This window comes from Gorilla gorilla, chromosome 17 (assembly GCF_029281585.2).
Source record: "Gorilla gorilla gorilla isolate KB3781 chromosome 17, NHGRI_mGorGor1-v2.1_pri, whole genome shotgun sequence".
Taxonomy (NCBI): Eukaryota; Metazoa; Chordata; class Mammalia; order Primates; family Hominidae; genus Gorilla; species Gorilla gorilla.
The window spans coordinates 103,724,606-103,750,173 of NC_073241.2; the positions used below are offsets into that span (position 1 = coordinate 103,724,606).

Genomic DNA, 25,568 nt, shown 5'->3' on the forward strand with positions numbered 1-25,568 from the left:
TTCAATTTTAAAGGGAGGGGGAAATGCCCCCCTCCAAAAATTAAGTGACTCAGAAAAGCAGGAGATAGTCACCAAAAAGTTTAATTGTTTAAGAATGGATGGGGGAACAGAATTCACAGCTATAATCAGTATTGAAAACGGGAAACATGGATAGATGGGAGGCAGAGTCCACCCAGCATCTTATTAATCGCAGCAGGGTTACTGCGGGCCTCCAGGATGGCTCCCACGGAGTCCCACCTTCCTCTGCGTGTGGCCTGTGTCATCTGTTCCCATAGCCAAGCCTCAATCAAATCCCTGGCCCACAGAAACTGCAAGGAATAAATATTCACGGCTGTTTTCGGCCACTGGATGTTGGGGTTAATTTGTTACATGGCAATAGATAACTAACACAGTGGTGCAGTGTAGGAACAAGGTCAAGAACCAGGGGTTGCAAGCAAAATGGCTAGGTAAGCCCTTGAGAACAGTCATATGAAAAATATGAGAAAATGTCTGGCAAATTAGACTGTGCAAATTAGACTAGGCTCACTCTCACCTCACTTTGCATAGGAGGAGAACAAAGCTCTGAAGCCTTACTACCCAAAACAGATTCCTCAGAAACTCTGGGGAAACCTGTGTTCTTACCAAGTCCACCCACTCCATGGGAAACACTGATCTAACTGTTATCTCAAGATTGGGAAATGACAAAATGCCAGGGCTTCTTTCCCCAGTTAACTCCCCCCAGTGTTGCTAACATACAAGAGCCTGGTCAACCTGAGTCAGGGTTAGGTGCCCCCTTCCCAGTACCCTGTCTTTTCCCTTTCACGGGACTTTCTTGGTTTTGTAATTGCCCTTTTACTTCTCTCTGGGCCGTGCTGGCCTCCTGAGCCAGTCCTGGGTGGCAGGGGCCATGTGGCATTGCCATGCCTGGCAGCCTGGAAAGAAAGCCAAGGCTGTGAGAGGCAAGGTGACCTCTGCCTGAGGTCAGTTCAGCAGGCTGGTGACACACAGAGCAAGAATCGGATCTTTCAATGCTTAGCGCGGTATTCTCCCTGCTAAGCCACACAGTATGTCACTACTTTCAAGAAGTGTTTAAAAACATGTGATCTAGGCCGGGCATGGTGGCTCATGCCTGTAATCCCAGCACTTTGGGAGGCCAAGGTGGGCAGATCACCTGAGGTCAGGAGTTCAAGACCAGCCTGGCTGCCATGGTGAAACCCCATCTTTACTAAAAATACAAAAATTAGCCAGGCGTGGTGGCAGGCGCCTGTAATCCCAGCTACTTGGGAGGCTGAGGCAGGAGAATCACTTGAACACAGGAGGCAGAGGTTGCAGTGAGCGGAGACCGCGCCACTGCCCTCCAGCCTGGGTGACAGAGCGAGACTCCATCTCAAAAAATAAAAAATTAAAAAAAAATTTTTTTTAATGCAAAAATTAGCCGGGCATAGTGATGTGTGCCTGTAATCCCTGCTACTTGGGAGGCTGAGGCAGGAAAATTGCTTGAAGCCAGGAGATGGAGGTTTCAGTGAGCGGTGATCGTGCCGCTGCACTCCAGCCTGGGTGACAAGGGTGAAACTCCGTCTCAAAAAACGAAACAAACAGAAAAATGTGATTTAAAGGAAGGACCTAGAAGGCACGTTCACATGGTCATTTTCATGGGTGTCAGCAGTCTCCGCTGTATGTACATACAACTCCTTTGAAAACCTTTCTTCAGATTAGTAGCTCTCCGTCTTTTCTGTCCTTCCCTGTTCCCATGTAAACTCACTTCTCACTTCACTCAGGGTTGACCGAGGCTTTGAGGGCAGTGCCTGGAGCTGATCTATTTGAAAAGCCGCTCCTGAAGTTAGCTATGTAGTCAGGAAGTGCCTTCCCCGCTTCTCCTCTGTTGTCCTCGGGAATCACTCTTAATCGGCTTGGGCCAGTGCCCTGAAATCTTCCTAGTTTACAGCACTGAGAACTTTTTGAGAAACAAGCGTAAACGCTCCTCAGTTATCAGCAGAGAGGATTGGCCCTCAGAGATTGTGATCAAGGATCCAAAGTCCATCGAGCGGTAACACATTCTCCTGCCAATCCCCAGTCCCCAGCCAGGCAGTTGTTTTGCAGGCGGGGAAGCCGGGGGACTGACAGAGCCCCCGACGCACGTGGCCATGTGATCCACCACCTCAGAAGGTCCCCAGGAAATGTGGTAAACTTGCCACGGCTCCCAGTGTAAATGACAGCTAATGGTTACAACTGAGATTTTTATCGCTTATCTATAAAACAAAGAACTTTTATGTGTTGTAAAATTGAGTAAGCTTGGTATTTCCCAGAGCAATAAATTCAGCCTTTTTCCTCCCAAGAACTTTAGGACTTTGTAAACCAAAGTAAACCACACTATGTACAAGGCTGTTGAGATGAAACAAAGGAAAGTATTTTTAGTTATATTTCTCTTTAACCAGATTTACCGCATTTCATTACTTTGCTGCCTACTATTGCTCTGTGGTCCCTAAGGAAATAAGTAGATGAAATCGAGAATAAAAACAACATAAAGGAGGATATTCAATACCCCAGGTTGCATATACTCAATCGGGTCACACAATGATTACATTTAGCTCTAGTTAACCTGATTTCAAGTGCGGTTCCATTCTGGGGCTCTGAGAAACAGAATACTTACTCTAAATTATCAGAAAATATTTATATTGAAACACATGGTTTTGAGTTTCCCTGCTGGATAGGAATACTAACACACAGCAGGCAGGTTCTGCTTTCAGAGATCACTGAACATGGCATTTGCCATCAACTTCACAACTTTATTTGGCCAAGGAGAACATCAACCAGCACTCCTCACTGCTCACCTCTTCACAGACCTGTGTACACACACACACCTCCCCCATCTGTAGCATCTCGGCCCTGTCGTGTCTAGGAAAGAATATAGATTTCCATTGTCTTATGGGAACCGTGACATTTTGACAGGCAGCTCCATTTAGATTTAGTCCTCCAAAATTTTGCCAACCTTGGATGTGTTGTAACATTGTTTGGAGAGAGGCTCCAAATTGTGGAAAATCTGTGTAGGTCAACAGAAAGAATTTTCAGACACTTAAAGCTGATGATATAACCAGGCTGTGTAATTTCTTCCTGGGGAAAGGGAGGGGTGGGGTTTCCAAATCAGATTGGTTCTCTCTTGCCTGAACTGGTTTTAATTAACTAGTAATTCTGCAAGGAGAGTATGGAGATGCCCCATATGTCCCCTCAAGACTCTGTCAAGCCTGCCTGCGGTTGACTGAGTCACAGGACACAGAACAGAAAGGGATCTTCCTCCTTGTGAGCCCAGCGCCTTCACTTGTCAGGGAGGGAGCTGAAATATGAGGATGCTATGCAGTTCCCGCTCACACAATGATTATGAGCAAATACCACTATGTCACTTGGTATATTTCCATCTTCCCCTTGTTTCTTTTAAAAAAATTTTATTGTGAAGAATATCATGGATTCAAAAGAGTTCATGCAGTCATGTGTACAACTGAAAGAATAATAGTGAATAATAATGAAACAGAGACCTTGCACTCTCACCCAGGCTGAGAGACAGACCCCCGCAGGAACTTCAGAAGCTTCCTAAGGGCTCTTCCAGGGGTCGCCCTTGCTTTTCTTTAGAGTTTCACCACTGATGTATCCATCTCTATACAGTACATCGGAATATCATCTAAATGGACTCAATACTGTATGTGTTTTTCTGTGACTTTTTTCTTTTTCTCAACATTATGTTTTGAGGTTCAACCCTGTCAATGCCTTAGTTGTAGTTTATCCATTTTCATTTAGATATACAATCTCATCATATGAATCTACCGTAATTTATCTAGTCCACTATTGAAGGAATATGGATCATCCCCAGTTGTCATTTGTTTTTGTTTGTGTGTGATTTGCATATGTGTAAGTTTCTCTGGACCCTAGAGGTGAAAGTGAAGGGAGAACCACCTTTAAACTGAAGTGGCATTTGAGCCGAGTCCCCAGTGGTAAGAAAGAGGCAGCCATATGAACAGAGCAGAGTGTTCCAAACAGGAGCGACATGTGCCAAGGCTGCGGTGAGAAGCCTGGGGTGCTAGAGGAAGAGCAAGAAGGCCCGAGTGGCCAGTATGTCGGGAGCCCATGGGAAAGCCGTAGAGATGAGATCTAAAAGGCAGACAGACGCAGACCAGTCAAGGCTGGATGCAGTGAGTGGATTACAGGGGCTATTCTGGGTGACATGTAGTGAACCAATTATACATGTACAAAACAGAAGGCAGGAGGACCATGAGGAGGCTGTTGAAATAATACAGGCAAAACATGAAATGGTGGCTTAGATAAGATGAGCTGGAGGTGGAGAGATGAGAACGAACACAATTTTTTGGAGAGAGAGAGATGCATTTGTTGCTGGGTTGGACATGAAGCGTGAAAAAAAAAGAGAGCAATTGAGCTTGAGTCCTGCATTCTTCCTGCCTTGAGAAACCAGGTGACTGTCATGGTGGGTACTGGAGATGCAGAAGGCTAGGGGAAAGACAGAGGTGTTTTAGAGATATGAGGAAAATAAAACTTTTGTGTTAGCGATGTTAGGTTTGAGATGCATAATAGACACCCAGAGAATACCTCTGAGAAAGGTCTGGGTTGGAGAAGTCAGCTTGGCATCATCAGCAGATCACTGGTAGTTAAAGCCATGGGAGAAAATAAGATTACCCTGGGAATGTCTAGAAAAGAAGAGGTCCAAAAGGAAACCCTAAAGTACCCTCAACAGTTTTTAGACAAAATGAGGGAGAAAAGCCAGCGGAGGATGCAGGGGTGAGAGGAGAGGCGAAAGGGTTGGGGTGACAGAAGCCAGGAGCTGAGAGTGTGTCTGGAAGGAGGGTTTGCTCTACTGAATGCTGCCAACGGGCTAGAGAAGATGAGGACAGAGGCGTGGATCTGATCAGCAATGGTTGGTAAGCTCACAGAAAGCAGTTTTAATTCAGGGGTAGATGATATACCTGGTCAGCGTGCATGGCAGTGAATACTGGGTAAGGAAGTGGGGACTGTAACCAAGATCAGATCTTCCCATAATAAGTGTAGCTTTCAAGGGAGCCAGAGATATCAGTGTAAAGCTGGAAGGGAATGCAGGGTGAGACGAGGGCTTTTGTTCATTTATGATGGAAGCTATTAGAGAATGTGTGTGCAGATGGGAAGAATTCATGGGAGAGAGAGACATTGATGGAGCAGGAGAGAACGTGGCTAACTGCAGGGATGAGGTCCTTGAGAAAGCAAAAGATGACCCAGAACACAAGAGGGGAAGGTGACCTGTGATTCAAGCCGAGATGCTCACACAGAGTAATTTATATTAGTAAAAAATAGAAGCAACCTAAATGTGCAACAATAGAAAAATTGTTGTTTAAATAGTTATAGCATATCCACAAAATAGAAAGTCATAAAAATTATTTTTCTTGTTTTTTTGAGACAGAGTCTTGCTCTATGGCCCAGGCTGGATTGCAATGGTGTGATCTTGGCTCACTGCAACCTCTGCCTGCCGGGTTCAGATGATTCTCCGGCCTCAGCCTCCCGAGTAGCTGGGATTACAGGTGTTCGCCACCACGCCCAGATAATTTTTGTATTTTTAGTAGAGACGGGGTTTCACCATGGTGGCCAGGCTGGTCTCGAACTCCTGACCTCGTGATCTGCCTGCCTCGGCCTCCCAAAGCGCTGGGATTACAGGTGTGAGCCACCATGCCCAGCCAAATATCACTTTTTTGGGTTATGATGTATGTGAAAAAAGTCATGTACAAAAAAATTTTAATTTTGAAAAGAAAAATACACATCTGTCTGTATATGTATAAAAAGTTATGAAAAGAAATGCAACAAGACATTCCCAATGGGCCGGGCACAGTGGCTCTTGGGAGGCCGAGGTGGGCAGATGATTTGAGGTCAGGAGTTTGAGACTAGCTTGACCAACATGGTGAAAGCCACCTCTACTAAAAATACAAAAATTAGCCCAGCATGGTGGTGGGCACCTATAATCTCAGCTGCTTGGGAGGCTGAGGCAAGAGAATTGCTTGAACCTGGGAGGCGGAGTTTGCAGTGAGTTGAGATCATGTCATTCCACTCAAGCCTGGGCAACAGAGCAAGACTCTGTCTCAAAAAAAAAAAAAAAGACATTACCAGTGGGTATTTTGTGTATTATTTTGGGTGACCCATTTTTAAATACTTTTAAAAAGTGTCCAAATTTTCCATAATGAATATGAATTATTTGTATTATCAAGGAAAAAATCATTCATATTATCGTTTTTTAAAAAAAGGTGGTATGAGGCACGGCATTTTGTCATCAAGCCAGATAGCTATTTCCTTTTGTTTGATAGGTGCAGATACCACAGGAGTGATAGTGTTAAATTTAGGTTAATTCCACTTTGATTTTCTTGTCTTATTCTTACCTTATCTGTTTTATCTCCTTTGTGGCTTTAGGCCCGTTTCACTCAGAGATGTCACGTTATGGCTTGTGCTCTTTCTAGGGCACTAGGTAAGCACCCACATCCTTTTGAACATGCGAAGCTAATACATATGTAACAAACTTGCACGTTGTGCACATGTACCCTAAAACTTAAAGTACAATTAAAAAAAAAAAAAGTAAATAGTCAAGCCGGAAAAGCCTAACAGGAACCTGCCAGATACCTTCACCCCAGTACCGCTCATTAAAGGGGGATGACTTAATGGGAGGACCCTGTACACTTCCAGGGAATCCCAATAACATATTTAACTGAGAAATGATAGTTTTAAGTAACCAAGCCACAAAAACAGATCTGTTTTCTCAATGATGAATATTTGAGTAACTACTTGAGCTGGGATAAGTGGCTTCTCAGGAACCTCATGAGCCCCCAACAGAATTCAGGGCTGTTATTAAAAAAGAAAGACAAATGGATGCTGGGAGATGCCCAATGTTGACGCGAACTATGATCCAGGAATGCTGATCTTCTCAACCTGTAACTACAATCTCAGTGGTCATATTTCCACTAAAATAGGCTTTCATTCATTTGTCAAATAGAAGTTAAGCACTCAATAAGTGCCAGAAACTGTGCAAGGGGACAGATACACAATCTGATATACAAGACGAGACCCAGCTGCTGGGGAAGACAGACAATTAAAGAAATCACGAGCATAGGTTAAATGCCACCACAAAGGAAGTACAATGAGCTAGAACGGAAGCGTATAGCAGGACCCAGCCTTCCAGAAAGAAGAGAAATTCCATGGGTGGGAATTAGCAGGGTGAATTGGAAATAAAAGAGTGGTCAGGCAAGGAAAATGTGTGTGAGATGACCCAGAGAAGACCATGAGAGCTTTAAGGAACTAGAGACATCAGTAAGGCTGAAGTGCAAGGAGAAAGTAGTGGTGAGAGGTGCAGCTGACAAGAAAGAACTGGGCATTTGGGGTTGGAGACGACTTAAGATAGGGGGATCAGGAGGCTGTGACAGCAGGACAGAGGGAAGGAAACTGATTAAGAGTTATTTAGGAAATACAATTGACAGGATTTACTATTAACTGAATATGGTAAAAGCTTAGATGACTGACCTTAGACTTCTCTTTGCCAATAAAAGCATGAAATGCTATAAGTATTCCTCAAATCACTGCTTTAGCTATAACTCACAATTTTGACATGTTATATTTTCATTTTCATTCAGTTTGAAATACTTTCCAATTTCCATTTAGAAGCTTATTAATTTCCAAATATTTGTGGCTTTTCCATATATTATATCTTTCTCTTATTGCTATTTAGTTTTATTCCACTGTGGTTACTATTTTAAATTTATGTAAGCTTATTTTATAGTCTAATGTATGATCTGGTATAGCAAATGTTTTACAAGCACTTATGAAAAATATGCATTCTGCTGTTGTTGAGTAAAGCCATCTATAAATGTCAGTGAGGTCAATTGATTAATACTGTGTTCGAGTCTTCTATATCCTTACTGATTTTTTATCTACTTGTTCTATAAATTATTCAGAAATTAGTTTGAATCCCTTGAGGTTTACTTATAAGCTTTTTGGGGCCTAGAGTAGCCTTTATTCCAGGACTGATTTGACTCCTCTTCTAAGTCATGGCCTTTCTGGGGCTTGTTCTAAATGCCCCATATATTCAGTGAGGTCTCTCTCTCTGGCTGGAGGGAACTTGAGTGATTTTTGGCTTTGCAATTTTAGGGAATTGTTCATTTTAGAACTCCTCGCCAGGTGCAGTGGCTCATTCCTGTAATCCTAGTGCTTTGGGAGGCCGAGGCTGGCAGATCACTTGAGTCCAAGAGTTTGAGACCGGCCTGGCCAGCATGGTGAGACTTCATCTCTGCTAAAAATACAAAAATTAGCTGGGTGTGGTGGTGGGTGCCTGTAATCCCAGCTACTCGAAAGGATAAGGCATGAGAATCACTTGAACATGGGAGGTGGAGGTTGCAATGAGCTGAGATCATGCCACTGCACTCCAGCCTGGGCGACAGAGTGAGTGAGACTCCATCTCAAAAAAAAAAAAAAAAGAACTCCTCATAATTACTCTTTCACCAGAAGCTTTTCTTATCTGGCCTTATATTTCTATAGACTTCTGTTTTAAAAAGATTCCATGAACTCCTGTGCAGATTTCTGGAGTACTTTTATCTGTGTAGCCCCTTCCCTTGAGAACTCTGCCTCACAGGTTCTTCACAGAGCCGCCTGGCCTTCCCCATCTCTGACCTCTGTCTCTTCAGCTCTGTGAAGCTGCCTCACTTTTTTGGAGTTCTCCCTCCCTGGACTGTAGCCCAGGACTTATCTCTAGGCAGAAAGGCCAGCTGATGGTAGGGCTTACCTTGTTTTCTTCCTTTTTCTCAGGAATCACAGTCTTGTTTTGCCCTATATCCAAATAGTGGCTTTCTATATTTTATCTTTTTTTTATAGTTGCTTACAGAGGGAGGGAGATCACAGGCCGTCTTACTCCCTCATGGCCAGAAGCATGAGATCATTAGCAGATCACTAATGAGATCCAGAGACGATGGAGAAAGCAATGAGGCATGGGCAGTTTTGAGGTTACTGCCATGGGCAAGCAGGTGGATGATGGTCCCATTCACGGAGATGGCAAAATCCAGGGTGATAAACATGGGTAGGGGAGGGCATGAAAGAACTCCATGGGTTTACTGTTGTGTATGTTGGATCTGAGTCACCTGCAAGTCATTAAAGAAGCAAGTAAGCAGTGGACGTTACAGAACAGCTCCCTCACGAGCTTCCACCTCCTTCTCTTCATTCCACTCTGGGCTGCAGTTGCCACGGACTAGTGACCCCTTCCCAGGGTAATCAGCAGTGGTTATAACCACTTATTTTAGAAGAAAAATTTATTTGTGAAATTTAGTTAGGATAATCCAGGCCCACAGTCTTCCAAATTATTAGGGTGCGTGGCCCAGCATTGGTACATTTCCCAAAGGCTGGATTGTCCTTTCTAAACAACACAACAGATGAAACACCAGTAACCTAGTGCAAGTAGCACGGCCCCAAGCCCAGTTCATTCCTTCCCTTTTGCAAGCTGCACGGCCCCAAGCCCAGTTCATTCCTTCCTTTTTGCATAGCACAGCCCCAAGCCCAGTTCATTCCTTCCTTTTTGCATAGCACGGCCCCAAGCCCAGTTCATTCCTTCCCTTTTGTAAGTTGCACGGCCCCAAGCCCAGTTCATTCCTTCCTTTTTGCATAGCATGACCCAAGCCCAGTTCATTCCTTCCCTTTGTTTTTCCCCTGACCTGACCTTAACTTACTTTTCCTCCTCTCTTTCTCTTTTTTCCTTTACAATGATCTCTCCCCCACTGCAGAGAAGTGAAGAGAAGGCCAAGCTGTCAGGGTTTCCTACAGCATGGGGAACTTGTCTAGGGACCGCCTGTGAGGAGATGTGCACCAACTCCACAAAAATAAGCAATAAAATATTTGCACATTGTGGTCTATAGCCATATTTGGGAAAGAAAATTATTCTAAAAAATTATTCTAAAGAAACACAATCTGCAGCAATGTAACTCTGACACCGTAATTACAACCTTTACATTATTATCCCAAGGGGTTAGCTCCTTGGAGCCTAAGCCGCATTATATCTTCTTCCTGGAGGAGGTTCATTCCCCACTGGGGTGATTTCCAAGAAGAAAGAAGTCCTCAAAAACAAATTCAAGTTTCTATCCCTCAGGAGGCAGGAAATCGCAGGAACTTTAAATTTACAACGTTTAAATATTATCTCTTCAGTAAGGACGTGTGTGTGTGTGTGCGCGTGCATATATGTACCATTTATATATAAATAAAACCAGCCGGGAGCAGTGGCACTTTGGGAGGCTGAGGGGGGCGGATCACCTGAGGTCAGGAGTTCAAGACCAGCCTGGCCACCATGGTGAAACCCTGTCTCTACTAAAAATAAAATAAAATAAATAAAAATACATAAAAAAAATTAAAAAATTAGCTGGGTGTGGTGGTGTGTGCCTGCAGGTCCCAGCTACTTGGTAGGATGAGGCAGAAGAATCACTTGAACCCGGGAGGCAGAGGTTGCAGTGAGCCGAGATCATGCCACTGCACTCCAGCCTGGGTGACAGAGTGAGTCTCTGTCTCAAAAAAAATAAATAAATAAAGTAAAACCTTGGGATCTGGTCTCAACCTGTGTTTTATTACTATTGTTTGGTAAGGAAGATAATCCTGTATTAGGCTGGGAGCACTGGCTAGAAAATGTGGATTTTGCTTTGTTTTCTATAAGTGGCTACAGCATAAAAATAACCTCTGAATCTCAGTGAGCATCTATTGATATCTAATGCCAGCTCCTTTTTCTAATTATAATGGTCCCTGGAAAGTGTTGTTCAACTTCATTGTTACAACACTGGAATTCTAGTAACTTTGGAGACACTGTGGTGGTTTCTGCTGTTGCAGAAGAGTTAGAATATGATTTAACTGGGTGAGAGCTGTCCTCAGGAAATGCCGTGAAGGTCCCTGCCTTGTAAGCTAACAATCAGAGGAGTAGTTGACAAAAATATAGTGAAGAAATTCTGGAGCTGGTAGTTTGAATTCCTGTAAGTCCTTAAAATCACAAATTTTAGAGAACCTGGTGATATTTAAAGAGAAGAAAACAGAGCTTTTTTTGCCATTCGGAATTGTGTACTTTGAAAGAGGAAGTGGGATGAAGAAAGGGCTATAAAGTGAGTTATGGCGTCCAATGGTAACCTGCAACAGCTTCAACTCAAAACAGCTTGAGGACATGTTTTATTCTCCGGGTCCTTAAAACCATGATCTCTACCCACACTCCCTAACTGCGGGTTTTTAGCCACATCCGTCCCTCATCTGAGAACAACACATTTCTCCCTCTGTCAACATCTTGAGGAGCTCTGTGCCAGCAGCCACCCTTGCAGTTTAGTTCATTCCTCCATCAGGCTCCAGTTTGGAATCCAGTCCTGATTTGACCGCAGCCTCATGGGAGAGGCTGTACACTGTCTAGTCATGCTCATGACCACTGGAAACCTCCACACGCCATGCAGCTGCCCAGCCTGGGCACCCACAGCCCAGCTTCTCTCCACATGCAGACCTGTCCTCCCTGACTGCTGGCCCAGCTCCTGCAGTCACCCAGCAGCTACCAGAGGGCCCTGCCAAAAATCACACAAGACTTTTACTCAAGTTTTCTAAAATAAGATTGCTTATAAATGCCACTGACAACCATGTTCATGGTTTCGACTTCTTAATTTCTGCCAGCATTTCTACCTTAGAAGTTTCCACCGGCTTCCTGCCGAGCAGTCTTCATCTGTCCCCCTGATGGACTCCTGAGGACCTTTCTATCTGCACAAGGTAACAGGTGGGAGCTGGAGGGTTTCTTCTAAGACGATTCTGTGGAAGAAAATCCAGAAGACACTATGTGGAAATTATTAGATAGGAGATTAGGATCCAACAGGACATGCTATTGTATCTGTTGCCTCAGCCCCTCACAACAAAGAGTTCTCTACCCAAAATGCGAAGCTGAGGTTAAGAGACCCTGAGCTAGAGAACATGAAGGTACACCTGCTGACCCTCATCTCAGAACTACAGAGTTATAAAAATTACGTTTTCTGTAACCCAAAGTTACAGAAAAATAGGACCTAATCTACACCAGCAGTCCCCAACCTTTTTGGGACCAGGGACTGTTTTCACAGAAGACAATTTTTCCACAGACCAAGGTTAGGGGATGGTTTGAGGATGCTTCAAGCCCACTACATTTATTATGCACTTTCTTTCTATTACTATTACATTGTAATATATAGTGAAATAATTACACAACTCACCATCATGTAGAATTAGTGGGAGTCCTGAGTGTGCATTTCTGCAACTAGAAGGTCCCAACTAGGGGTGATGGGAGATAGTGACAGATCATCAGACATTAGATTCTCATAAGGAGCGTGCAACCTGGATCCCTCCCATGCACAGTTCACAGTAGGGTTTGCACTCCTACGAGAATCTAATGCTGCCACTGATCTGACAGGAGGCGGAGCTCAGGCAGTGATGTGAGTGATGGGGAGTGGCTGAAAACACAAGTGAAGCTTCACTTACTTGCCTGCCACTTCACCTCCTGCTGTGTGGCCCAGTTTCTAACAGGCCGTGGACAGGTACTGGTCCATGGCCAAGGGGTTAGGGACCCCTGATCTACAGGATACAATTACATTGGAGGAAAATAACTTGGACACACAGCATAGCTAATAAAGACTAACAAGTGGCCCAGACAATAAGTGCTCTGAGTTCAGTGGACAAAGAGGGTCCTCCTGGGATCTGCTTCCATCTGGCACAGGTAGAGAAGATGCCTCTGTGAATCGCAGACTTCAGAAGAACCCTGAGAAATGGGTAGGAGAGGCAAAAGAGGACATTTGCAAATGTCTGATGCTGGAAATTTACAGATGTGTTGGAAGGCAGGGAGTAGACTGGCTTGTCTAGAATGGGGGATTATGAAGAGAAGTGGTAGGAATTTAGGTTGTAATGGTGTATTGGGACCAAATGATGGGGGCCTTCAGGCGGCTTGGGATTTTACTCAAAATGAACTTTTTTTTTTTTTGAGACAGAATCTCACTCTGTCACCCAGGCTGGAGTGCAGTGGTGTAATCTTGGCTCACTGTAACCTCCACCTCCTGGATTCAAGCGATTCTCCTGCCTCAGCCTCCCGAGTAGCTGGGATTACAGGTGCCCGCCACCACGCCCAGCTAATTTTTATATTTTTAGTAGAGATGGGGTTTCACTATGTTGGCCAGACTGGTCTTGAACTCTTGACCTCAAGTGATCCACCCATCTTGGCCTCCCAAACTGCTGGAATTACAGGCATGAGCCACTGCACCCGGCCCACAGTGATTTTATAATCACTAGAAAGCATCCAGTAAATTTATAAAATAAATGATAAAGATGAGAAGGGAGACCTGCATTTTGAGTTCTCCTCCCACAGAGTGGCTGCTAACAATTCTATTTCACGCCTCTGCTGCCTTCCCCCTAGACCTAAGACAAGTAGATGTCCTCATGCTGCCAGTAAGAGATGGCAGCAGAGGGGGAAGAAAGAAATGCAGATTTTTTTCAACCATGGGAACCAACAGCAGGGAACACTATATCCCCACTATCCTGTATTCATTCAGGCAACAAACATTTATTGCCAACTGTGTACAGATGTTTGAACATTGATTCATTATGGAATCATAAATCTCAGGTAAGAATGAACCTAAAATGCAGTCCAGGGCCTTAAACAAGGGCCTTCAATGAACTTGAGTACAAATAAACCCCTGATGTGAGTGAGTTTCCAAGGCCACAGGAAGAGATGACAGTCTGCTTCCTACCTGTACTGAGCAGGCCTGTAGCCAGAAGCCCTGGGCCAGTGCGGGGAGGGGACTGGCTTTCAAGCTGTGTCTGGCAGTGGCGGTGGGATTGTCTTGCTTCACATTTTCAAACTAGAAACAACACTGTGTGGCACCGTTGGTGTTTGTTAAGACATTGGATACCAGTAATTCTAAGAACTAACCAAGCCGCAGCAGCTCTGCATCCCCACTGCCGGGTAAGGATTATGGTCGGGCTGTGGAGCCCATCAACATGTGAAAAATAAAACGGACCCCACGGTCACCTCCCCATGGTCACCTCTGCCACAGAATCAAGCCCACCAGGCAGTAAATTGCCGAGACCAGCTCAGTCGGGGAGACCCTAACCCAGCGGCGCTAGAGGAATTAAAGACACACACAGAAATATAGAGGTGTGAAGTGGGAAATCAGGGGTCTCACAGCCTTCAGATTTGAGAGCCCCGAACAGAGATTTACCCACATATTTATTAACAGCAAACCAGTCATTAGCATTGTTTCTATAGATATTAAATTAACTAAAAGTATCGCTTATACGAAGGGATGGGCCAAATTAAAGAAATAGGTTGGGGTAGTTAACTGCAGCAGGAACAAGTCCTTAAGGCATAAATCGCTCATACTATTGTTTCGGCTTAAGAACACCTTTAAGCGGTTTTCCACCCTGGGTGGGCCAGGTGTTCCTTACCCTCATTCCCGTAAACCCACAACCTTCCAGCTTGGGCACTAGGGCCATTATGAACATGTCACAGTGCTGCAGAGATTTTGTTCATGGCCAGTCTCGGGGCCAGTTTATGGCCAGATTTTGGGGGGCTTGCTCCCAACAGTAAATGGCAAGAGGGAGTCCTCGCCCTCAGAACTGCTTTTAGACAAAGACCGCTGCTTGCCTGAGGTCACAAAGGCCGTCCTTGTCAGTTGCAGCTTCCCAGAGGCTCAACATCGGCTGAGCGGTGCCCTCGTCCAACTGCGGGAGCCGCACCCGGGAAGAAGAGAGAGAAATGCTGCTCCCCCGTGTCCTTCTAGCCAATGGCTTTGGCTCTGGGGGACAAAGTAACAGGAAACCATTTCTAAATCCTCCTTGTCTATGATTTTTGCCAAGTCAGTTTCAGGCAACGGGGAGGACAGCTGCCCTTCTGGAGTACATGTGTTCTTGGAGAGGCTGTCCCACCCTGCACCTCTGGGGGACAGCTGTTAATGGCCTGTGGACCAGGGCCTCCATCCACACGGGGAGGGGCAGCTTGCAGACAGTTTTTTGTGTCAAAACTGCTAACAGTGCCCCGTCCAATGCCCTCCTCCCCACGGGTGAGCAGTCCTCCTTATGAACATCTGAGCCCCATGCCATAACTTCAAGTTTTTCAAAAGCTGTATTTGAGTTCTACAAGACTCAGCCATATTCACGTTAAGATGTAAATCTCACATCGCACCTGTGGCCCTTCTCCTCCCGCAGAGCAGACCCAGTCTAGCCCTGGGAAATTTGTGAAGTGTGTGCATTGTGGGGAGGGGTGGTAGGAAAGGAGGGGGCAGGGGCTGCTCTTTCCCCTTCCCTCTCCTGGCTCAATCTCCGACAGGGGCCAGGGAGGATGAAGAGAGACAGAGACAGCTCATCTCCAACACAACAGCCCTGGCAAAGCCTCTCCCTCTGGGCTGATCATGGCTGCACTTCCAGCCGTGGGTCCGAGGGCTAATGTGCAGGCTACGGGCCAGCAGCCCCGTCCACCCAGCAGAGCCCTGTGCCCTGGTCCCAGGGAGGCTCGGAGCTTTCTCTGGCTCCATGGGCCCTGCCTTTGGGATTGGAATCTTGGGTGATGGCCCTTGCCCCCTCCTCCTGGCTGTCCCAGCACACCATGCCTGCTCCAGGAGCTGTGGGCAGGTCAGCTTCCCCATGGCTGAGCAGATGCCTCGCTGGGAAGGACATGAGGTGCCCTTTCCTCGAGGACACCTGGGACATAATGAGGGGTTCCCTTGGGCCTTGCTGCTCCTCTTTCCCCACTCCCCTGGGGAGGTGCAGGGTGGGGCAGCCTTTCCAAGAACACACGTACTCCAGAAGGGCAGCTTCCTCCCTGTTACCTGAAACGGCCTTGGCAAAAATCATAACAATGAGAAAATTATGTGTCGATGAAGAGTTGAACTCTGTAAAATATTTGAAGAGATTTACTCTGAACCAAAAATGAATGACCATGGCCCGTGACCCAGCCCTCAGGAGGTCCTGAGAACATGTGCCCAAGGTGGTCGGGGCGCAGCTTGATTTTACACATTTTAGAGAGGCAGGAGCCATCAATCAAATACATTTAAGAAATACATTGGTTTGGCCGGGCGCGGTGGCTCACGCCTGTAATCCCAGCACTTCGGGAGGTCAAGGCAGGCGGATCACGAGGTCAAGAGATCAAGACCACCCTGGCCAACATGGTGAAACCCCGTCTCTACTAAAGATACAAAAAATTAGCCAGGCGTGGTGGTGTGCGCCTGTAGTCCCAGCTACTCAGGAGGCTGAGGCAGGAGAATCGCTTGAACCCAGTAGATGGAGGTTGCAGTGAGCCAAGAATGCGCCACTGCACTCCAGCCTGGGGACAGAGTGAGACTTCATCTAAAAAAAAAGAAAGAAAGAAATACATTGGTTTGGTCCCGAAAAGCGGAACAACTCAAAGACTCAAAGCGGGGTTGGGGGACTTCCAGGCTATAGGTGAATTTTAACATTTTCTGGTTGCCGATTGGTTGACTTTGTCTAAAGACCTGGGATAGATAGAAAGGGAATGTTCAGGTTAAGATAAAGATTGTGGAGACCAAAGTTCTTTTGAAGTCTTATAGTGGCTGCCCTTAGAGACAATAAGTGACAAACGTTTCCTATTCAGATCTTAGTTAATCTCTTCGGGATTGAGAGGGTCTGGAAGAAAAAGATCTAGCTGTGTTAATAGAGATTGTTTACAGATGCAAATTTTCTCCCACAAAGAACAGCTTTGCAGGGCCTTTTCAAAATATGGCAAAGAAACATGTTTTGGGGTAAAATACTTTGATTTTCTTCTTTGTCTCATAATGTTATGCCAGAGTCATTTTGGAAAGTAAATCACAATATATAGGGTTAAATAAAACCCATCTGATGAGAATTTATGATTTGTAGGGCATGACTCCTCAGACCCCTTAGATAGGAATTTGGGCAAGATAAAAAAATCAGAGTTTAGTCCTCATATGGCAGTGAAGGAGATCTGATCTAGCCAATCCCCATCTTGACTTTGGCCTTCAAATCACCCTTGATTATTCCTGGACTTGGGTCAAACTAACTTTGGGAGACACGGAGTTTATAGTTTAGATGCTAATAGCCTTTCTGTAAACTCAGTCACCTTTGTAAAGCTAATGCAAAGCTACCAGGCTAGGAGGATGAGAGGAGCCTGAATTCCACTAAGGTGTGGATATAAACATTACAAACCATTGTTCCAGAGGCCACAGGATATGCACCTTCCCCAATTACTCCTGTGGATAACATCACTATTGTAGAACCTTAAAGAGGCCTTGTGAGATATCGTTTCAGGCTTTTTTTTTGCATGTCTAATGACTGAAGGCTCCACCTGGACCCACCAACTGCTCCTGTGGCCCCACCCAGAAGTGACTCATGGTGCATGAAGACCATTTCCCACTGCCCTGTGTTGCACCCCCAACCAGTCAGCAGCAAGCACCCATTGCCTAGCCACCCCCACCATTCTTCCCCCAAACTGTCCTTGAAAAATGCTAGCCTCCAAATTTTTGAAGAGGCCGATTCAAGTAATAAAACTCTGGTCTTCCATTTAGCTGGCTCTACATGTGTAAATCGCTTTCTCTACTGCAGTTCCCCTGCCTTGATAGATGGGCTCTGTCTGGGCACCAAACAAGGAGAACCCATGGGGTGGTTATAAGTCCTCCCCTGATGCTAGGTGGGGCTCCATCAAGTGCTGCAATGGTGTCTTTCAGCAAGTGACAATCCCAGTGGCTGTGGTTTTCTAAACAGAGTGGGGAATTCTTGGTGCCCCCAATCTTACCCCTAAAGGCAGCCGGTGTTAAGTTTCTTATGATTCCTTAAACCCCTTCCACACTGTGCTTCTCTAAGCATACATTAATCTATCCATTTATTTTTTAATGGCACGAGAGGGACCCTGCATGCACAGAGCTCCGCATCTCACTTTTCCTATAACTACCTTTTGGAGAGCTTGTCATATAAGCCTACAGGTAACAGCTACATCCTAGTCCTTCAGGTGCATAAAATGCCATTCACCCACCACCAGCTCTGTACTAGTGAAGACATGGTTGGTTCAAACTTTGTGTGCTGTTACTGACACAGCTGCAGCAAGCACCCTTTCCTCGTCCACAGCATATGCTGCCTGCAGAGCTTGCTTCTGGTCTTTTTAATGCATGTGATTCTGCTAGGAGAGTATCAGCTCCATAGGAATTCCCTGACTTTGATGAAGGATCATTGTTACTAACATTCTGGCAAATGGTAAGCCTTACATGTGTGCAGCATCTTACACCAGACCAAGCACACACACACCTATCTTCTATTCACAACACCCTGCCAGCCAGAGGATTTCCCTCCCTCCTGGCCACATATTGGAACCCATGGGTGGGGGACGTTAAACATCCCCGTATTTGTTACCAGTGGCAGGTATCTGAGTTACCATGAGTTACTGGTGGCATATTCGGACAGGTCTGCAGCAACTTCAGCCCTTGCCTCCTCAGAAGAAAGAATTCAATGAGGGGCATAAAGCAGAAAAAGAGACCGAGAAAAGTTTCAGAGCCGGAGTGGAAGATTATTATTATTATTATTATTATTATTATTATTATTATTATTTTGAGATGGAGTCGCCCTCTCTGTGGCACAGGCTGGAGTGCAGTGGCATGATCTCAGCTCACTGCAACCTCCTTTAGAACAGGAAAGAAATAAGATTCACTTGGAAGGGACCCAAGTGGGCACCTGAGGGTCAAAGAGCAAGTGCCCATTTAACTGTGATCCTAGGACTTTATAGGCCCGCCTCTTTCCCATGATTCTCCCCTCGGGGCGGGCTTCTCACATGTGCAGTGCCCTCTTTACCCTTAGGAAGTGAGCATGCACAGTGCATTTAGGAAGTCATATGCATGCCCATCTGAGGCTTTCTTCCCTTTGCTATGGAGTGCCCCTGGAAGGTCAGACTTCACCATTTTGTCTCTTAACGTGCACGCCCAGGAATTCTTTCCTCCCTGGCTCTGTATTCAATGAACACTTTAATGTTAACAGCTGTGGATCATCAGGAGACTGTCTGTCCTTGGTGCGCTGGCACCAGCTGCTAAATTATTGTTTTTAGAGAGGCAGTGTGATAATTGTCGAACCATCACCTGGCATTCCTAGTGGATGGGAGGAGAGCCCTTTTCTGCCCATGCCAGGCTCATGCCTGTCTAACTACCTGTAACATATTCAGGCTGTACCCTACAGCAGTTACACCAGAGCTCTGAGGATGGGACCCAGGTCTCAGTGTTGCCTTTAAAACCCTGGGTGATTGCAGAGAGCAGCCAAGGTTGAGAACCTCAAAGCCGTTCTGGAAATGTGAGCAGAGAGGCCAGACGGGAGGTGGCGGTCTGACTCCATCTCAGTGCATATGGAGAGTAAAGGGAAGACGCTCCTGAAGTGTCTGTCCATTTATGAAACCAAGACAGACTCACCATCTGCACCCACTGCATTTTCTCAGCACCGTTTTCCTCTTAGCTACTGCATTCTGACTCTCCCACCTATGGAGTCCTAATAAGGGAAAGGGAGTCAGCCTGGTAGGAATAGGGGAGAGCAGAAAGAAAAAGCAGACAAGCTCTCAGTCTGCCTTTCTTTGTGGTCCAGGACACATAGCCCTCCTGCACGAATAACTCACAATCTTCCTGCACCTGGCTTATCCTCAGACACCCTGGCTGATAGAAACATGCAAGTTAGCTCACTGCAACCTAGGCAGCCCTCTCCAGCACAAGCACCATCCTATAAAACACCTGCAAGCCTGCATCTCCTGGCAGTCAGCTCGTCTCTTGCTAATCTTCGTCTTGCTTTCTTGCAACATATTTTCCTACTTTTTCTAATAAACCTGCCTTTCTTACCTACAACTGTGTTGGTAAATTCTTTTTACCACCCACATCACTGGCCCCAGATAGTTGTTACCCGCACCGCCACCCCCATCTCTCCACTGAAAATATCCCTAACAGAGGCCACCAAGGCCAGATCTCATGCCCACCTCTCAGCCACAGCCATGTGGACTGACCCTCCTGTGACATCAAGCGGGTGGCCCCCACCCTTCCTTCTGAGGTGTGTCCCCAGGCTATGGGACACCAGCTGCCTTGGCTTTCTTCTGTCTTTGGTTGTTCCTCCACGTATTCCCATTCATCCCCCTCTCCTTGCATGTTGTGTTCCCAGGATTCTGTCCTCACTCCTACACTCTCCAGGGACCTGGATCACTCCATGGCTCTAATTACCACTTATATGCAAACAATTTCCAAGTCTGTATTTCCAATGCAAACCTCTTTGCCTGAGCTTGCTCAAGCTGGTCATCTCTACATCAGTGCCTAGTTAGCACCAACGTTCATCAGCAAATGCCTGAGTTCTGACTCTTACCATATTCTCCCTCAGTTGCTGCAATAACCTCAGCTAGTTTACACATCTCTGGACTGGCCTCGCAAACCTGATCCGTTCTTACAATGCACCCTGAGTGCTCCTTCAAGATGTAATATTTCCATCTCCCAGATTTATAACCATGACGACTTCTCCAAAACTTTCAGAGGATGATTCACTTGTTTTGGCTTAACCTGCAAGCCTCACTCCTCTCTAACTTCATGATTGCCAGGACCCTTTCGTTCCCACTACAACGAATGGCTTACCCTTCTCCCAGGCCTTTGTGATCTTTCCTCTTGGCCAGAAATGCGTTTCTCAAGGTGGCATAGCTCTAAAGCCCACCTCCACTGCTCCCCCTTTTCTCACGTCCATGGAGCTTATACGCAGCTGTCATCTCACATTTACTTGGGTGTACCACCTCCCTCCCAGGCCATCAACTCCTTCAGGGCCATTCTCGTCTTATTTCATTTTTTTCTTTTCAGACCCAGCACCTGAGAAAATATTAAAAGAACTTCTGAGATCCTGAAATGAGTTGTTTTTATATATGTTATTTATTATTGTGCTAGTTCAACCAGCCAAAAAAAGTGCAGTGTTGCTTCTTACATGAAATTAACTAGATACTTTTCTTTTATTGTTAGTTTTGTAGCCAGAACAATGGTTGTTTACAGAAGGAACAAAAATGAAAAGGATCTGCAGGTACAAAGTCACCTGTTTCCTGCACACACCTCTCTGTATTGTCTGGGTCCTATATTAGTATGTTTCTCATTAATTGAGAACATAAATGTTAGAAATAAATATGTAGGCACACACAAGGCATTGCCAGTAAAATGTTAATCAATGACCAGATGCAAAGAGGCTGGGGAAGGCTTTAAAATTCCTGGCTTGGAGTGCAATGAAATTTCATCAGCCCCTTGGGCCTGCTGGGACCAGTTCAAAGCTGATGGGGTGTGCCGCCTGAGGCTGCCAGGAAAGTGTTAGCAACGGGTGAGGCTGCAGTTGTGCCTAAGAGAATGGGTAGGGTTTTGGAACCTGGGAATGTGGATGCAACAGCAGATTCAGAAACTGGAAAATCCAACAGCAGGTAGGCAAATGGTTGGATGTACATGCAACTTCCCAGAGACATGTCTATGGCATGGAGGTACCTGGCACTGCACAATTCCATCTCATGTGTTGACTCCCTGAGGGCAGAGAGGGCTGAGTATCACCTGCAATGGGTCCCCAAAGTCAATCCATGCAGGACCTACCGTGGGTCCACAGGCAGAATAGGCCTGAAAATGCCATTGAGGTGCTCCTGGTTGACGGTGCCAGCCCGGTTGATGGTCCCCAAAGCACGGTGCATCTTCAATGACAGTGGTTCCTAAACCCATGGAGTCCTGGCCCTTCCTTTGTCAGATTTAGTTTGGGCACCCCCAGCAGGATATAGTTCCTGAATCTGGTTTCAGTTTGAGGAAGCCAAGGTTGGGGTTGGAGCTCTCTGCATGGAGTTTGGGGAACACAGCCCATTTCTCTGCCAGGAAAGCAGTGGAAGTGACATAGTTAGGCTCGGTGAGGAGAGCCTTGGTTTTGTTCAAATCACAAAGACAGAGCTGCCTTCCCCTGCCTGCCAGCAGGGCCCAGGCTCTTTAACCCTGGTCCTGGGGTGTTCCGTAGACTGTCCAGAGAGATGACACTCACCATTCCATTCCTTCTCTTCACTGTGACAGTCTGAACCTGGGGAGGAAATGATGAACCTGTGATCTTCACAACTTCTCCAGATTAATCGGATCAAAGCCTGCCTCATGGTGAAATTAGCTCTTCAGGAAGTGTTTGCTCAGCTCCTTGTAGAGGATGCAGTTCCTGCAGGCTCCAGGTACCATCTGACACCCACCAACAAATTCTTTCCTCTTGTTTTTCGCCTTCCTTCCCGGATCCCTAACCCTGGTCATTAATCTTTGTCTTTCAAATGTTTTCCTAGACAGTGGGAGATGGAATGAATCCTAGTGTGGTCTGCCTGCGTTCTGAGAAAGTCAGAGATAACGTGGCCACGAGGCCAGGGGAGGAGCACTGGGGGTCAGGTCCTAGGACCTGCTGCCTAGAATCACCTGGATTCCAAACGCAGGCCATGAACTGACTGCCAGCCTGGTGTGAGGGGGATGCAGAGTAGGTGAGCCCCAAAGTGGGGCTTAGCCTGTGAGGGTTCTTGGCTTTGCCCAGGAAAGAATTCAAGCACAAGCCAGAGGAAACAGCTTAACTGAAGCAGCAGTGTGACAGCTTCGTGACTGTTCCTGCAGAGGCAGAGGGTAGCAGTTCAAGGCAGTTCTGCAGTCTTATTTATTTATTTTATTTTATTTTATTTTGACTGAACTAAGTGGCTTTTTTTTATTAGAGAAAGCTAGAATTACAAAGGACTTAAGAGTTGGCATTGGGTCCCTTCTTCTTGCTAAAGGTGGGCACAACGTTGACAAAGCGCCGGTTGTACTGCATCCGCTGCTTAGCCTGACCTGTCTTCTTCTTCTTCCTCTTCTTCTTCTTCTTCTCCTGTTTGGCCACCTTAGGAGTCTGACCTCTCACTTTTCCAGCACGGGCCAGGGAACCATGGACTTTACCTCCAAGCATGCGGCCTGCTACTTCCAGGGTACTCAGGGCCTCCACCCCGCACTGGCCCAGAGTGGCCTCATCCTCCAGGGGTGCACCTGCCAGGAGCACAACTTGATCTTCCGGGGCAATGCCCTCCAGTGAGGCTACATGAGCCTTGATCTGGGCGACCGTTTCCTGGCCAGTCACCTCGAGGGTGTGTAGCTCCTGGGTGCGGACAAAGAGCTGCATATTGGTGACTGAACCACGGTCCCAGCTGCTGCTACTGCGAAGATGGAGTCGAGAAAGAGGAATAAGCGAGGGCACGTCCGTACAGACCGCGGGCTGCATGTCACGTCATTGCTCAGTTATATTTATACCTACTTTTAATTACATGTGGACTAAGAGGTGGTTTATGCAGAAATTTCAAGGTAAAAGGCAGTAACTTTGGGGTTGTCAGGTCATTGCCATGGAAAAAGGCAGTAACTCCCGGGTATTGCCGTGGCAATGGTAAACTGACATGGCACACTGGTGGTTGTGTCTTATGGAAAGCTGCTTCAACCCCATTCCAGTTTTAGCTAGTCCTCAACTTGGTCCAGTGTCTAAGCCCTGCCCTACATGTTGAGTCTCAACTCCCACCTCAAGGGCACCACAGCAGAGAGCAGAGAGCTGCAGCCAAAACCCCAGGTTTCATGGGACTGGCTCATTCATGCTGGGCAGATGGTCCCCCGACAGGTCTCCCCTAAAGTGCTCCAAGTCCTTCTCAATCCCTGTATGTCACAACTCTTGTTTTAATTAGGCATAAAAATTACATAATGCAGAAATTACATAATGTGATTACATAATTACATTACCCCTTGGGGTTGGAGTATTCTGATTTGCTAAATAAAACCACCAGAGAATTATCTACAGAAAAAATACCTGCTTTAGAACAAGTGAAGCATCCAGCACAGTTCTCACAAGTATTGGTTGAATGAATATGTTTTTGGTAAAATACTAAATAAGTCATATAACACATTATATATGACATGCTATAGAAAGCTTGGAAAATATAGGGAGAAAACTACTCATAACCTCACCATTATGACCCAACTGTTATAGTTTTGTGGTTTCTCTTTTACTTTTTACATGCAAAAGTCAATAGTTCTCCTCATCGTGTTCTGGTGATCTTGCAGTTTGATTTTCTTCAACTTAAATTTATATCATGACCAGCTTCCCATGTTGCCCATATAATCCACATAATTACTGTGTCAATGACTATGTTTCCGATTTCATGGTGAAAATGTTTCATCGTGAATTTATATTTCCCTAATGTTGGGCATTTATGTTGCTTATAACTTTTGCCATTTTTACATAATGCTGTGATGAACATCTTATTCCATATAGCTTGCTTAATAATATTAACAATTTGATGCAGCTACAGCAAATCTGAGTTTCATGATTCTTACCTTCACGATACTAAGCACTTAGGCTTAGCACTGAGAAGAGAAAGACATTTCAAATGATAGTCAATCCAATAAAAGCCTTCATGTGTTTAATCCTATAATATAGCAAAACTTCATTAAATCAGATTAACTGGGGGAAGGTAAGGCTCAGTTAGTGGATCTAAGTAAGGAAATTTTATTTTATTACTTCTAATTACACAGAAATGCAAGTTTGTTGTTTAGTTTTTCCAAGTGAAAATCCTTCAAGATTTGCAAATACTATTTAATTTGTGAGAAACGCTGACAATGTTAAGTTGACGACAATGGGCACTGATAATGTACTTACAACGTAGTTGATATAATCCAGTGGCAAGGTGGTTTTAAAATCCGGACAGCATCCTGGCCAGCTGACGGGTGACTTTGCATGGCTAGGAAGCAGTAGGATGAAGTAAGGCGTTGCCGGAGGTTTGTCTAAAGAGTAAGGTCATATTTTCCTGCTTCTGCTATGTAGGTGACTTGGCTGCCACAGACAGGCTGGGGTTTCTTCTCCACAGACGTGATCCAGGCTCTTGGGCTGGGAGAACTACATGGCTGAGAGTTGGAGCACGCTCTGAGGAGAGGGGAGAAAGGCCAACAGCAGTGCCCAGCTCAGAGCAGGTGCTCCATAAACATGTATTGAATTAATTATTGATGAATTAGTAATTATTTAATTGGATAGGGAGGTTGTGATAGTTTGCCTCTTTGCCTACTTGGCCAGGCCACGGTACCCAGTTACTGAATTAAATGCTGACCTAAGTGTTGCCATGGGGTCTTTTGTAGATGTGGTGAACACCTACGATCAATAAGACAGATTACCCTTGATAATATGGGTTGGATAAGTTGAAAGTCTTAATAGCAAAAACTGACATTTCCCAGAAAAGAGGAAATTCTGCTTCAAGACTGCAACATGCCCTCTGGCCTGAGTCTCCAGGTGCTGGTCTGCCCTGCTGAATGCACACCTGACCGCTCCTGTGGTGGTGTGAGCCAGTCTCCTGCTGGCTCTGCTCCTCTGGAGAACCCCGGCTCATTCAGAGGGCCTCGGCTTTCCTCCAAGTTGCTCCTGGAACTCTAGCACCAAGCCCAAGTCCTCCAGGCAACAGACTGAAAAATGCTTTTCTGGGGAAGCTGACCAGCTCAGGAGGAAATTTCCTAAATACAGGTAGTGGTGCTATTGGGTCCCCAATTACACAGCTCAGCAGATCACCCCACGAGAACCCTACA

General features: G+C 45.8%; 1 protein-coding gene across 1 annotated transcript; it reads right to left on the reverse strand.

Annotated features, from left to right (window-relative positions):
• Positions 1 to 22,691: 22,691 nt before the first annotated feature.
• LOC101128102 (ubiquitin-like FUBI-ribosomal protein eS30 fusion protein) lies at positions 22,692 to 23,144 on the reverse strand. Its single transcript, XM_004059550.5, has one exon. The coding sequence runs from the start codon at positions 23,134 to 23,136 to the stop codon at positions 22,720 to 22,722; it is 417 nt and encodes a 138-aa protein (XP_004059598.3). The 5' UTR covers positions 23,137 to 23,144; the 3' UTR covers positions 22,692 to 22,719.
• Between the last annotated feature and the right edge of the window lie 2,424 nt (positions 23,145 to 25,568).